At 43.5% G+C, this 12703-nt stretch overlaps 1 protein-coding gene across 9 annotated transcripts in view; it reads left to right on the top strand.

The window, feature by feature from the left end:
* LOC138472286 (coiled-coil domain-containing protein 50-like) overlaps nt 1-11636 on the top strand; it is a 768296-nt gene extending 756660 nt beyond the window's left edge. For all 9 annotated transcript variants that reach the window (XM_069610399.1, XM_069610405.1, XM_069610398.1 and 6 more), the window contains one exon: nt 5455-11636. In XM_069610399.1, the coding sequence (XP_069466500.1) occupies nt 5455-5618 (164 nt within the window). In that variant the 3' untranslated portion in view covers nt 5619-11636. The remainder of the gene's footprint in view (nt 1-5454) is intronic.
* Nucleotides 11637-12703: the final 1067 nt, after the last annotated feature.

Genomic DNA, 12703 nt, shown 5'->3' with positions numbered 1-12703 from the left:
GTCCTCTACTACGTAGACAAGACCGCTAAGAAAAACAGATCAGCTGTTTGTCTCCATAGTGCCAGGCAGAGAAGGAGATTGTGTCTCCAAAAACGCCATCTCAAGGTGGATAGTCAGATCTATCCAACTGTGCTTTTCCCTTTCAAATAAGACACTGCCTTTTACGCCCAGAGTCCACACCACAAGAGGTTCTGGAGCCACGCTGGCTTTCCTTGCAAATGTTCCTCTAGACAGTGTTTGCAAAGCAGCTACATGGAGCTCTTTACATACTTTCACTCAGCATTACTGCATTGACACCCATTCCAAGACAGATACACAAGTGGGACAAGCGGTTCTAAGACACTTATTCACTCATGAACCTTCTCACATCCTTCCTCCTTATTCCACTGCTTGCTAATCTATGCACAGTATGTGTCTAAGCAGATTCTACAAGCCTCGGAAGGGCTACATTCCTCACCGTAATTGTATTTCTGATGCTTGTATCTGCTTAGATTCACATGCGACCCACCCTTCCTCCCCTCAGAGAGAAGGCGCATGGATGCTTATGAGCTTGTCTAATAGTATCTGCTTGGATATAGATTCACTCCCGCTACACCTCATGCTACCTCATGTCAGAAAAAATACAATCTGAGGGACCGCGACGCGTGAGGGATCATGGGTACAGTGGACGTCACACTAGGGATAGTATTACTGGCATGCCCTGTCAATGTCCCTTTTCGAGTTCAGAAAGTGGCCTAGGGAACCCATCCTATTCCACCAACTGTCCCATCATCCACTCCCCTGGCGTGGCACCAGAGCCGATGCTCTGGTGATTCACATAACCAGGCAAAGGACTTTTTCATGAAGGGGTGGGGGTAGCCACCACCTCAATTTTTTATGTTGAAATTAATGGACGTGATTCCAGCTCGCACCTAGGAATCGACTTTTAGAGCCTGCAGTTAGTAGTAGGCAGCCTTTGAAGAAATTTGAGGTTGTGGCCTTGTGCCACTAAAAGCAGCCATTTTTCCACATTATTATACTTCTCCGTTCCCAGGAATCAAGGCAGCTCCTCTTCCACTGGTGTGCTGAAATGGAAGGGCAATGCTGGGCAAGAGTCAAGTGGTTATATGTTAGTTTATCACTCCCAAAACATCTAAACATATTTATAAAGCAACATGAATAACTTTTAAATAAATATCGACATGCCTTTTACATTACGCATATTATGTACATGCAGACTGTTTCTATAGTCTGTGCCTTCCATCTAGTGGCCCTTTTAATAATTTAGAATCGTGGTTTTGTGGCTTTTAAATGTCTTTTCAGTAACTTTTCCCTCTAATCATATTACTTTAGGCCTACTTTAGCCTTGCTAATACCATTTACGGGGGGCACCCACTGTAGACCCCAGACCACTTATACCTGTTATTACTCTTTTTTATCCTCCCCTTGATACTATTTTTAACGGAAATCTAATTGGGCTTTTTTCCCACTTAAACTCAAACCTGCAGTAATATGTAATTGCATGTATTTAGTTATTTTTTTCATTCTGCTACTGTTGTTTACCCACTTATTTTTGCATTGCATTATTTTTACCCCTTCATTTATTGTCTCTATTTTTTTACTGCAATGTAATCACTGGTTACGGAGTCAAGTCTGCTTGTTGGACTGGCTTCTGGGCTGGGAAGAGCAACAAACATCTTTGGGCATCTATGTAAAGCTGAGATCGAACCTTGTACTGTTGATACAAAGCTTGCAACATTCCCCTGACTGAATGGGAGTAGTACGAGGAACAGCAACCCCTCCCAGATGTAGAGAAGCAGTGTTGCTTTGATCGAAAGTTCTGAAAGGGCCTTCTGTGTTGTAGAGTGCGCAAGGACTTGGCTGTGTCTGTGTCAGTTTTGATGGCTTACAGAATCTCCCGGACATATCTAGCAAGAATGGCAAGTGAATTGGTAGCCACCATAGAAATAATTAGCTTGCCGAAAGAATCCACCTGCCTGCCTTCTTTGTCCGGTGGGACTGCACAAGGTTATAAGGAGTTAGCCAATCTCTTTTTGACTGCTGCAGGGACATGTTGGGGCTAGGTTGTTTGCACAGGTATTTGGGGGCATCATCTGGTGCTCTATATTGTTATCAAAACGGTCTTTCTTCCATGGAACCATGAAAGGATTTCTTATGGCAACCAGTCTGTCCTCCCAGATGTCAAGAATAGGCCTTGACCCTATTGTTTTATGTGACTTTTCCCTCAGCTCGTAAAGGAATCCCTCCTTCCTTTGTTCAATCTGGAGGAGGTCAAACATTTTAGCTGCTCTAGCCATGCTACAATGGAAAGCGGCAATCTTGTTATCGTTCCACAATTGTCATAAAAGCATAGCACCGAACATCAACATATCATATTAAACCTGTAAGTTTCACAAGATATTCCAATATGTTAAACAAGGATGTGGGATCCCCTCCACGGAGAACAAATATGGGTCGAATACCCTATTCTATGGAATTTCTTCTACTCCGGAGGGTCTACAACTCACTGCACCTTTCACATAGGAGAAATATCAATTTTCAGATCAATCTGGTTCTACCCACAAGGGCCATCCAGCACTAAAATGGTAGGCAATTCTCCTCTGAACAAGAGTACCATCAGCAACACCAGGCACGTTTTCGGCCTTTTTGGGTCTCTTCAGTGAGGGGAAGCTAAGCCTTTCTAAGGCACAGTGAGCAAGGGGTCCACGTCTGGATTACTTGGGGTGAAACACCAAGTTTTACAAATTAAGCAAGGATGTAGGAGCCCCTCTACCGAGAACGAACATGGGTCAAATACCCTATTCTATGGAATTTCTTCCACTCAGAAGGGTCTACAACCAGGTTTTAGCTAACTGCACCCATCATGCAGGAGACATAACCATTTTGTATAATATTACAATATGTGTTAAAAACGATAAAATGTACAAACTAAAAATACAATATATAAAACAAAAATCCACAATTCGAAGTGTTAATGCATTTACATGACTGCCTTTTCTAAAATCCTGGCTGAATTTTATAGAGCTTTTAGATGTTGACCTGTAACGATAAACAGCTGAACAGAGGTAAATAGACAGACCAGGTGCTATAAATAATCTCCAATTAATTTCAGCCTTATGGGAGGTAGCTTGAAACTGCATCCATTCTGTCTCTTGTGGACAGTGATTTATAAAGCGGCAAGGCATATGGCCGGGTATAACAACCGTTCGTCCTCAGCCACGAATTCCGATATCTCTTGTGAATGTCAATATACGCAGCACGCAGAAATAGAACGTGTTGTAGAGTTTCCAGACTTTCTTCACTTGCTCTGCAAAAATCAGAGCAATCTGAATTCCAGGTCTTTGCTAATACGGCTGTAGGACAAATGTCCATTTGTAATTTTATTGAAGATTTCTGACATAAGAAATAACTTGTTTTGATACACAAATAGTTGAACTGATTACTGTTTGTACAGCTAAACATAGTTTTTTCTTTATGCCATACCAATGCATGCTCCATGTGCAATTTTAGCCAGTATAAAACCGGCCTTAATGCAACAATTTGTTCAATCGGTAACCAGCCTAAATCATAGTGAACAGGAACATTTGGTGCAGAAAAAGGAAGCCCCAACAACTGCTTTACATCTCTTGTTTTATTATCTTTAAAAATGTGCTGCTCCAATCTCATCTGGAAGTGACACTTGTGGCAAAGTTCTTCTGGCTCACCATCAGCAGGTACAAGATAATCAAACTTGTCCATATAGAGGTCGCATCTGGATGTTTAGCCTCCGGGGAATCAGTGTCTGAGGAGACCTTTTGGGGCTGTCGGTCCTCTGATGACACCAGAGAGACCAACGCTGAGATAGCATAGAAGGTGTTGGGTCAAGTGGCAGAATTGTGGGGACCCTTGTCTGGAGATCGGACAAATGTCATCAGTTTTATTTCATTGCTTACTTCCTCTGGGAATTTTGGCACTGCTAAAACATTTTGCGGCTTCTGTGTTTCAGGTTCTTTGTGTGTTTATATGTGCATTTGTAGTTTGTTTCTTGTTTGGGATAATATACTCTACATAGGTAATGCCAACATCAGCACAAAGATCTGTCATTAACTTAAAACATTTGTGATACTGTTGAATTACTATGTTCTCTGCATTTATTGAGAAAGGCTGCCAAATACTGTTTTGTAAGAATTGTTCTGCAATGTTCCAAAGGATTACATTTTTCTGAGATCTTTTTGCTTGTAGCAATACAAAAAAAGATTGGTTGACAGAAAGGGGAGGAACGTTAACATAGAACTTGCACATGCTAACAGATGCAAGCCATGGTGAGGATAACAATATTTCATAGAATATACAATGCTTACATAATTACAGTAGAGGCTGTTAATCTTCGGGGAGGGATGATGACATTGTAAGCAAGAGAGGACGGTTCCATTGAGAGCAGTTGGAGCTAGCCATAGTGGGGCTCGTCTTGCTCTCTGTAGGGCGGTTGTTCCAGTGATGTTGGAGAATTAACAAAAGACACAAGTTGTGAAGGGCGAGGGATGATGAGGTTGAGAAAGACTTTGAACCTGAATGTGTTAGAGGAAGAGTGGTGAGAAACGTCAGCGGGGTAAGGAGTGGGAAGGTTCAGGGATAGATTTAAATATCAGGAAAGGAATTTGAAAAGAGGGCTGCTGTGCACGGAGAGTCAGCTCACTTGGCGGCAGTGAGAAGAGGTGCAATAGCGTGAAAGATTTAATAGGGTGCGGGTTGCAAAGTGGGACACCATGTAGAAGGCTAGAGAAGTAGTTCCATTGGCTGAGGACTTGAGTAGAGATCAAGATCTTAGAACAGCTTATAGTCTGGTAGGGATGGATTTTCCTGATGTTGAGAAAGGAAGTGGGGGTGTTTGATCTCGATCAACAAGGACTCCTAGGTTGCAAGCTATGAGTGATGGGTTGAGAAGGTCAGGAGTAATGGAAACATGGGAGGGCAGCAGTGGATTTGGCATGGGGAGGGGAGAACGATTACTCCCTTTTTTAAGTAGTTCAGCATCAGGCGAAGTAATGCCGGACAGAGATAAACGGCCGAGAGACAGTCGGTGGTATGGAATTATCTTTTCGGATGAAGGACACGATAGAGAAGGCAATTTGAGTATCGCAGGCAAAACGATAAGAGACCCAGAAAGGAAGCTATGCATTTACCTGCAGCATCAGTGCCTAATTTTGTGAATCTGAGAAGGCTCTTCACACACGTGTCAATAGGTCAAATGCTCCACTTGTGCCTATCCATTAACCGATAAGGACATTCTTTCTGTAGTTTGTGTGTGTTTCAATTAAAACATTTCTTTAATGGGAAATATTTTATCACCTGATAAAATCGCACTTTTATTGCTGGAATACACTTGAGCCATTCCTCGTAGTGTACATATTGCATGTTTTGATGGGATTTGTTGCTTTATACATGTAGTAAATAATATTTGTATCTCCTGTCTAGAATGTTCCGGGCCTCCGCAGACACATGCTGTTCCCTTAGATGGCTTTTATGACTTCATGGATGACCCTGCGGATCCACCGTTCGTTTCACCAACAAAACGGCAGTCTGATAAATTGGGCCGACAAAAATCACGGGACAAGCGGGAAAACTGCAAGCAGCAGTGATCCCCAGCACTACTTATCTACTCTTCACCTGTTTCCACACGCCATTTTCCTCACCTTGAGACACCAAAAGCAAAATGAATAGCAATTGGTGGTGTCCTGCAGGCCTGGCTGTACCAGCATCAGATGCACAACCTCAAAATACTGTTTGTGGAGCCTCCAACTACAATGAAGGTTTAGTGGCTGCAGCTTGGTTTGTGCACCAGACAAATATGATCAGACCAAGTTCTGAGTTCTATGTTTTTCTGCATCCATGTAGCAAACAAAAAATGACTATGGAAGAAAATGTGTAAAGCCAACATTCCCAGTCCCACAAATATATTAAAGAGCTTCAATGATCTGGTTAAACACGGGTGGCAAAATTGACAGAGGCCAAAAAGGCTGATCAGTGGTTTATAGTACATGGGTCATGTTTCCAGGGTACAAGAGTTGGCTCACAGGTGATCTGTTTCTCCACCACACCTCAGGATTGTGAACGGAGGATAGCACAGGGGCAACGCGCTGGTCTTGGAAGCAAGTCCACGCAGAGCAACAGAGATTTGAATCCCGGATCCGCGCTTAGAAACCAAACTCTGGTACGGTATTAGGCGTGCTATAAAAACAATACAAATATAAATACATGACCCTGTGCACTATGTTCCACTTGCACCCGCTCTGCTCACCTCTTATCTGCCTCACCCACCACCAGAGGTGCTCTCTGTGCGTCTCCCTATCATTCTGTGCCAATGCCTGGCCCCCACTATTTGTTACATTTTGGGCTCTTGTTGCCCTCACAGCCTTTCTCTTCTTGTTCTTGGACAATACCATTCTCTCTACGGTAAAGGGGTGCCTCCAGGTCTCATGTCATGCACCCCTGTGACCCTTCCAGCCCTTCTTTTAAGTTTCATCACAAGCGACCCCCCCCCTCCTTTTTTCTTTGGGTTCCCTTTCTTTCTCTCTGCCCCCACCTATTTGGACCTGCCCTCACCCCACTCCCATAGAAAACATTGGCAGCCACTGAACTATAGTCGGTAGAGTTAAAGCTGCACCACATTGGCCTGCTCCATGGTTATATAGGTTACCAGAGCCCCAAGAAACCATTGTAGCTACTAAATACTTGGTTAGCTGTAATTGTGTTCTTATTACAAACCTTTCTTTTCTAATTGAAAACATCTTGATCATTGAAAAAAGAGAAGAGACCTAATACATTGTGTATGCTGTTACCTTAGAGAGACCAGTTGAGCGCGCTGGAGAGGCCAGGCAATAACAGCTTATGGGTGGCTCCATAAAAGGTTTGGTTGTCAGAGGATTGTAGCATGTTGAAGATCAGGAACAGCGAATCCCACCACTGCAACAAATTGTGACTGGCATGAATGAGATGTCTCTTCTGTATTAGGGTGAGGACCCGCAAGCACCATTGCTAAATATGCTTCAGAGGCATTTGTCAGGCTGCCTCTCCTGGACCTCTGTCTGCCAGGACCTGAGTGCTGTCCTCCCTGGCCTCTCCCTGCCTGCAGCTCTGAGATGAAGTAGAGTAATTCACAGGATTAATGCCGTTCATTCACCAGGAGAACATCATTTATGTGAATTACAGATTTCGATACCGCAAGTGAATGTTAATTCAAACACCACAATCATGTAATATTAAAATATATAGAATGTATAATGTATAGACCAATTTTCTTGGGTAAATAATACTCCTGTGTAATCTGTAATATCATTGTGATGGCTTAAAAATACAGAGCAATATTCAAAGGCAGTATTGGCAATTGAAGTGACACTACATTACAATCAAAATGGAGACATTGCGTTAAAACAGGAATCTGTTTCTCAGCAAATTTGACCGCTTTTGCATGGATTTGAAAAAGATTGGACCTGATACACTTTTCATGCAGCTCTAACATCGCAACTGTTATCACCCGCTTCCTTTGTTGTGTCCCTCTTCATGTTATTCCTTGGATCTGGGTATCCCTGTATCTTGGATGGTTTTCCCGATCCTGCTGATATGTTGCGGTCTTATGCAGAAACCCAATGCTCGCCAATCAGCGAGCGAGTACATAAAGAATGCCTCCATTGATTAACTGTGCATGGCAAGATGGGGAGCAACCTCTGAGGTCGCTGGACTGCCGGAAACTCAGCAAGAGGAGCATGCTATGGAAATGCTTCAAAAAATACATATCGAACGTCAAATCCCCTAATTGATCATGTTTGCAATTAAAAGTTTGAAGCCACCTCAAAATCTGCCCTTATAGGGCTGGCCATCATTCAAAGCTAGTGTTCTCTTTGAGGCGGGTGACCGATTGGAGTTCATTTGTTATAAATAAAAATAAGGGTATGTCACAGGGTCACTGGTACCTTTCATAGTCTCTATAACCAAGGAGTCTCAGCGTTCACAGATCCAGGTGGGGGCTGCCGTGTCAGTTCTTTCTATGTGAGGCCATTCACACCAGACCCTGCACATGGGAACACGCTGCCCACCTCGGAGAAAAGCAGAGGCTGGAGTAAGGTAAGAGGATGTTTTGGGAACCCAAAAGATGCTTACCAGTTCAGAGCCCTAATGATGACGCAGTGTATAAAAAGCAGCAGGTATCCAACTCTACTTGACGGCTATCCAATCACCTAATCTGCAAGTGTGCCGAATGTGTGAAATCACTCTGCCTTTCAGGATGGGTGAGCAGCTCAACACTCTACTCATCCAGTGTACCACCCCTCTTCCCTATCTCGCCCTATGTATGCCCTTTGCACCCTACACTTCCTGCACGCTTGTCTCCCCTTTTAATTTGTCCCTCTCTATCTTATCAAATGCCTGAACCTCTGCCATCTCTAGGAGCGTGCTAGCCTACGCCACTTACCACTGTGCGACATCCTTTCCCACATCATGCATGGGGTACTGATCTTCCTCCCTTGCCACAGCCAATAATCTCCCAACTCCCCTAATTTTCTGGCCCCTTTACCACCCTGATCAAATGTTGGTTCTTCCTCCCCCATTTCTACTAGTGTACATGTCCCTTTCCCCTCTGTCACCCAAAGTGTCATGTCCCCTTCCAAGTACTCCTTGTCAGTGGAGTTTCTCTTCACGCCCATTGTCTTATTTTACCTTCTCTCTCCTATTGTTCTGCTTCTGCGCTCTCTCTTCCCGGCTTGATGAATGATCCCACTTACCTCTACTACACAAACTGTGTTCCTTTCGCCACAATATTTGTTACCACACCCTCGCTCTATCCACTTGTTTCCCTACCTTTTAAATGTTTGAGGCACCTTCAATAAAACCTCCTTGCGGTGGACTTGAATTTTAGTGTGCTATTCCTTGCAAGGCCCCTCCTCGTGTGCCACCTCGCAATGAATCTGAGAGGTCTTCCACTAGGGGCTGTCCTGGGGACAGATTATCTAACATTTGTACTGGCGCTAATAATGAGGCATTCATGTTCGCCTCCGTGGGCTGACCCAGCCAGTAACGGCTAGCTAGCTAGCCCAATGTGATAGGGCGGATCAACGCCAGGCCCTTAAATTTCAGTTTATGGCTGTTACTGGGTATAATAAATGGCAAGTGCAAAGAGCTTGCGTGGTTTTGCAATGCAAAAATACAAAATAACAAAGATGGTCCCCATGAAAATGGCAATTGAGCTGCACAAGTCTCTTCACTGCTTCCATTTTTCAGCCCGCAAAGAAGGGAGAGTTGGTGCTTGGAGTGTTGGCAGTCATGTAAGTGCATTCAGTGGTCCTGGGTCAATGGAGGTGCCTATGGGGAAGGTCAGGAGACTGTAATGTTAGCAGCATGGGTGGGGGGCGTTGGCATGGAATATGGTAGTTCACTGTCGAATAATACCAGCCAGCTGATTGTCTGGCGCCTTAACCAGAAGTGCTAATCCATCCATCCAGCGAATTGTGGACTTGCGTTTGCAACCAAACACAAAATTTGACATTTTTTTTAAAAGAGCCAGAGCATTTTAAAAAATGACACTAAAATGTGCAAAATATACTATTCTATCCCTCTGCCACTTATTATAATTAGTCTGCTCGACGCCTCCTTTTCCATTTCTGATATGTAGTGTCGCGAGCACCAGTCACTTATATGAAGGAACTCCTTATGTGAGGGATCGGTTTCAGCCTGGAGGTACAATAAGAACATTAGAAAGGGAATTCCAAGTTCAGTAGCTACCTATCCTTATTTCATGTAGGCAGAAATGCTGCAAAATGTGCATGTTTGGCAACAATGTTCCTTTTTTCTTACAACCCAATTTGGAAATCAATACTGCTACTTCCTGGGGTGAGGGATCGGCCTAATTGAGCAATACAATTAGCTCTATATTTTCTGCTTGTGTAACATGGAAGGAGACCGGTTTTGCCACGTTCCATATTGCATGAGGACCGTTTCATTGGGACAAAATGCATTCAAGCCAAAGGCTTTCTTACTGGAAAAGTGGAGTACCATTTTCTTTTTTCTTGCAAACCAGTGTGCATGGCCTGCTTTTTGCCCTGGTTCAAATTAATTGTAATAGAGTCCTAGCTAAATTTGGAGCACTTTCTGCTCTAGTCCCTAGCACGCACTCAGACAAAAATGGACAAAACATTTCGCTCATTTGCGAAAATCTTTGTAGTATTGATTGGGGGAAAAACCTCCTTGTTCCATTCCTCATTACACCAGCAGCAAAACTGGAACAAAGTGCATTAGCTCATTTCTTAGCCGTAGAGCATGTTACATAATATGGCCCGGTGTGTGCTATTCGTCCCCTTTAATATAGGTATCCCTTCTCTTCTTGCTCACTATGAACCACTCCTCATATCGTGCAATACCTCTTTCCTAGTTATCCGTGTATGCTGTTCACTGTCTGAGCATGTGTCCTTTCACACCCTATATATACCCTCTTTGAGCTCTTTGGCCTACCCACCCTGAACAAGCACTCATCTGAAATGTGATCTCTCTTCCCAAGCCCGTCTCGTGTGTGATCTCACCTCCCTATGCCCTCCCAGCACGCTATGCCCCTTTGTTTGACCACCTTTCTTTGCCCATCCCACTTAGGGATTTGCCATTCCTATGCCCCACCAAATGTTTGATAGCTCTTCACTTGCCACGCTGGGTAGCCACCCACTTTTGATATGTCTACTAATTTTCTGAGGCTTTCCTAGCTCGAAAGCCCCCCTTTTCGATGTTTGATCACGTTTCACTAGCTTTTGATAGCGCGCATGCTACCCGTGCCTGGTCTATCTTCCCAATCTCCTCCTATTGGGATACCAAGCCTGCTTTTCAAAATCTGCTTTTCTTTGCGGTTGCTTTTGAGCCACAACAGTTCCAGTGTGTCATCCCTTTTCACTCACCACCCCCCCGTACGCTACTCCGTCTTACATTGGGGGATCTCCCTTGGCGATCCCTCTCCTGGTGTTCTGTCTACCAATGTTTTAGATCAATCCCATGGTTGTGTGCAACTCCCTTCGTGTGTGGGTAATCAGCTATTCTCAACCTTTAGTCATCTCTGGCCTTTCAACCACTCCAATGTCTGCGTGCCTTTCCACTGCTCCTCTCGATGTCCGCAGCACAGGTTTCCTCATCCTTCTCTTTGCCTGGTGACATTTTCCTTCTCCTTCTGATGTGTATGCCCGTGTGATTCCACTTGCACCAATAGTTGTTCAAATGTTCTGTGCTTTTTCTGTTGCTTAATTGTGGGCATCACACATCGTTTTTCAGATTCCATGTGTAGTAAGCGATGATAGGGCTGCACTTTGCAAAGAAGCAAATAAAACATGGATGAGGAGGTGGGTTCGGACTAAATGTATACAATGATGTGTGGTGTTACATAGACCGTCAACCAGATTTTTTTTCACAAACAAGGTTAATATGGCCAAAGAATCTGTTTTAGACTACGTGCCAGTTCTTAACCCACCGAGTTGCAAATGCCAGAAACAAATGTGATCCCTCCTGCAGCTGAAAAGGAAATCGCCTCGCACTTTGCAATCAGTATTATTTTTGTTTTGCACTTTTATGTCATGTTTGTTTGTAGAGAACTTCCAGAATTCTTTTGAGAAAATAAAGGATGTCCATTCTGCTGCCTTGCAAGTTTTTATATAATATGCTCTAACCTTTCTATTTTTTCGATTGTGTTGAGACTCCAATTGGTTACTGTACCCCTTAGAGGCTAAGGGTGCGCACAGTGCTTGACCTTTCTTACATTTAGCTATGGCGCATTTAGCCCTTCAGAATGTTTCTGTTCTCAAAAATATCTACCCCATGTCTTGTCTTTTTCCCTCTTCATGACGATTCCAGTGACACCCGATGACTACTTTTGAAGACTTTCAGAAAATAGCCCAAAATGTCATAAAGGGTATTGTTTTAGTAAAAGTCAAGAACATGTGCAGAAAAGGTAGAATTAGCCTCTAAATGGTATCAACATCTACTTACACAAACTTGCTACAGAGCTCCAAAAATAGTACACAAAATAAGCACAAAATAGCACATTGTGGAAAGTGTATGCACAGGGATCGTGTGTCAACATTCAGAACTGTTTCTGCACCTCTGCAGAGCAACGCTGTTATGGTGGCAAACCAAATGACCCATCTTTGAACTCCCCCCCCCCGACCCTCCCACATTGTCAGAAATCTGTAGACGTTCTGGCTACTCTACAGGAAGTTAATTTGCTAGGAAGGGCATCATTTGAAGATGGTGTCGGAATGCTTTCGCACAATAACACTGCATATGTTGTACCTTCATGGGCATTCAAACTCTGCACAGCTAGAGAAGCTCCACCTATTGCATCCTTTTGTTGGTAACTTTTATTGGAAAGTGAACAATCCTAGAATTCGCTGTTAGCCAATTTACATGTACGGATTGTGTTTTTTGTTTTGTTTTTCGTAGTCCAACATAACTATATTCTGATTATGTGTGCCCCTCGGAGAGCATTCGTAGCCAGGGAACACTGTAATTTGCACATTTCTTTACATTCTAGTAATATTTGGTGAATCTAATTATTAGCTACACAAAAGTGGCCCTTGCTGCAGTTGTGGTCTCCCATACCCTAACTTGACGCACAATACCGTGTTCTTTTTACCAGGATGGTGTGCCATTTGCTTTTGCCTGCAGATTACAGTTGTTTGTCTAATGTGGTTGTGAGTAAATA

This window comes from Ambystoma mexicanum, chromosome 8 (assembly GCF_040938575.1).
Source record: "Ambystoma mexicanum isolate Mex_15411 chromosome 8, UKY_AmexF1_1, whole genome shotgun sequence".
NCBI lineage: Eukaryota > Metazoa > Chordata > Amphibia > Caudata > Ambystomatidae > Ambystoma > Ambystoma mexicanum.
This window is presented reverse-complemented; position numbering and strand designations above follow the sequence as displayed.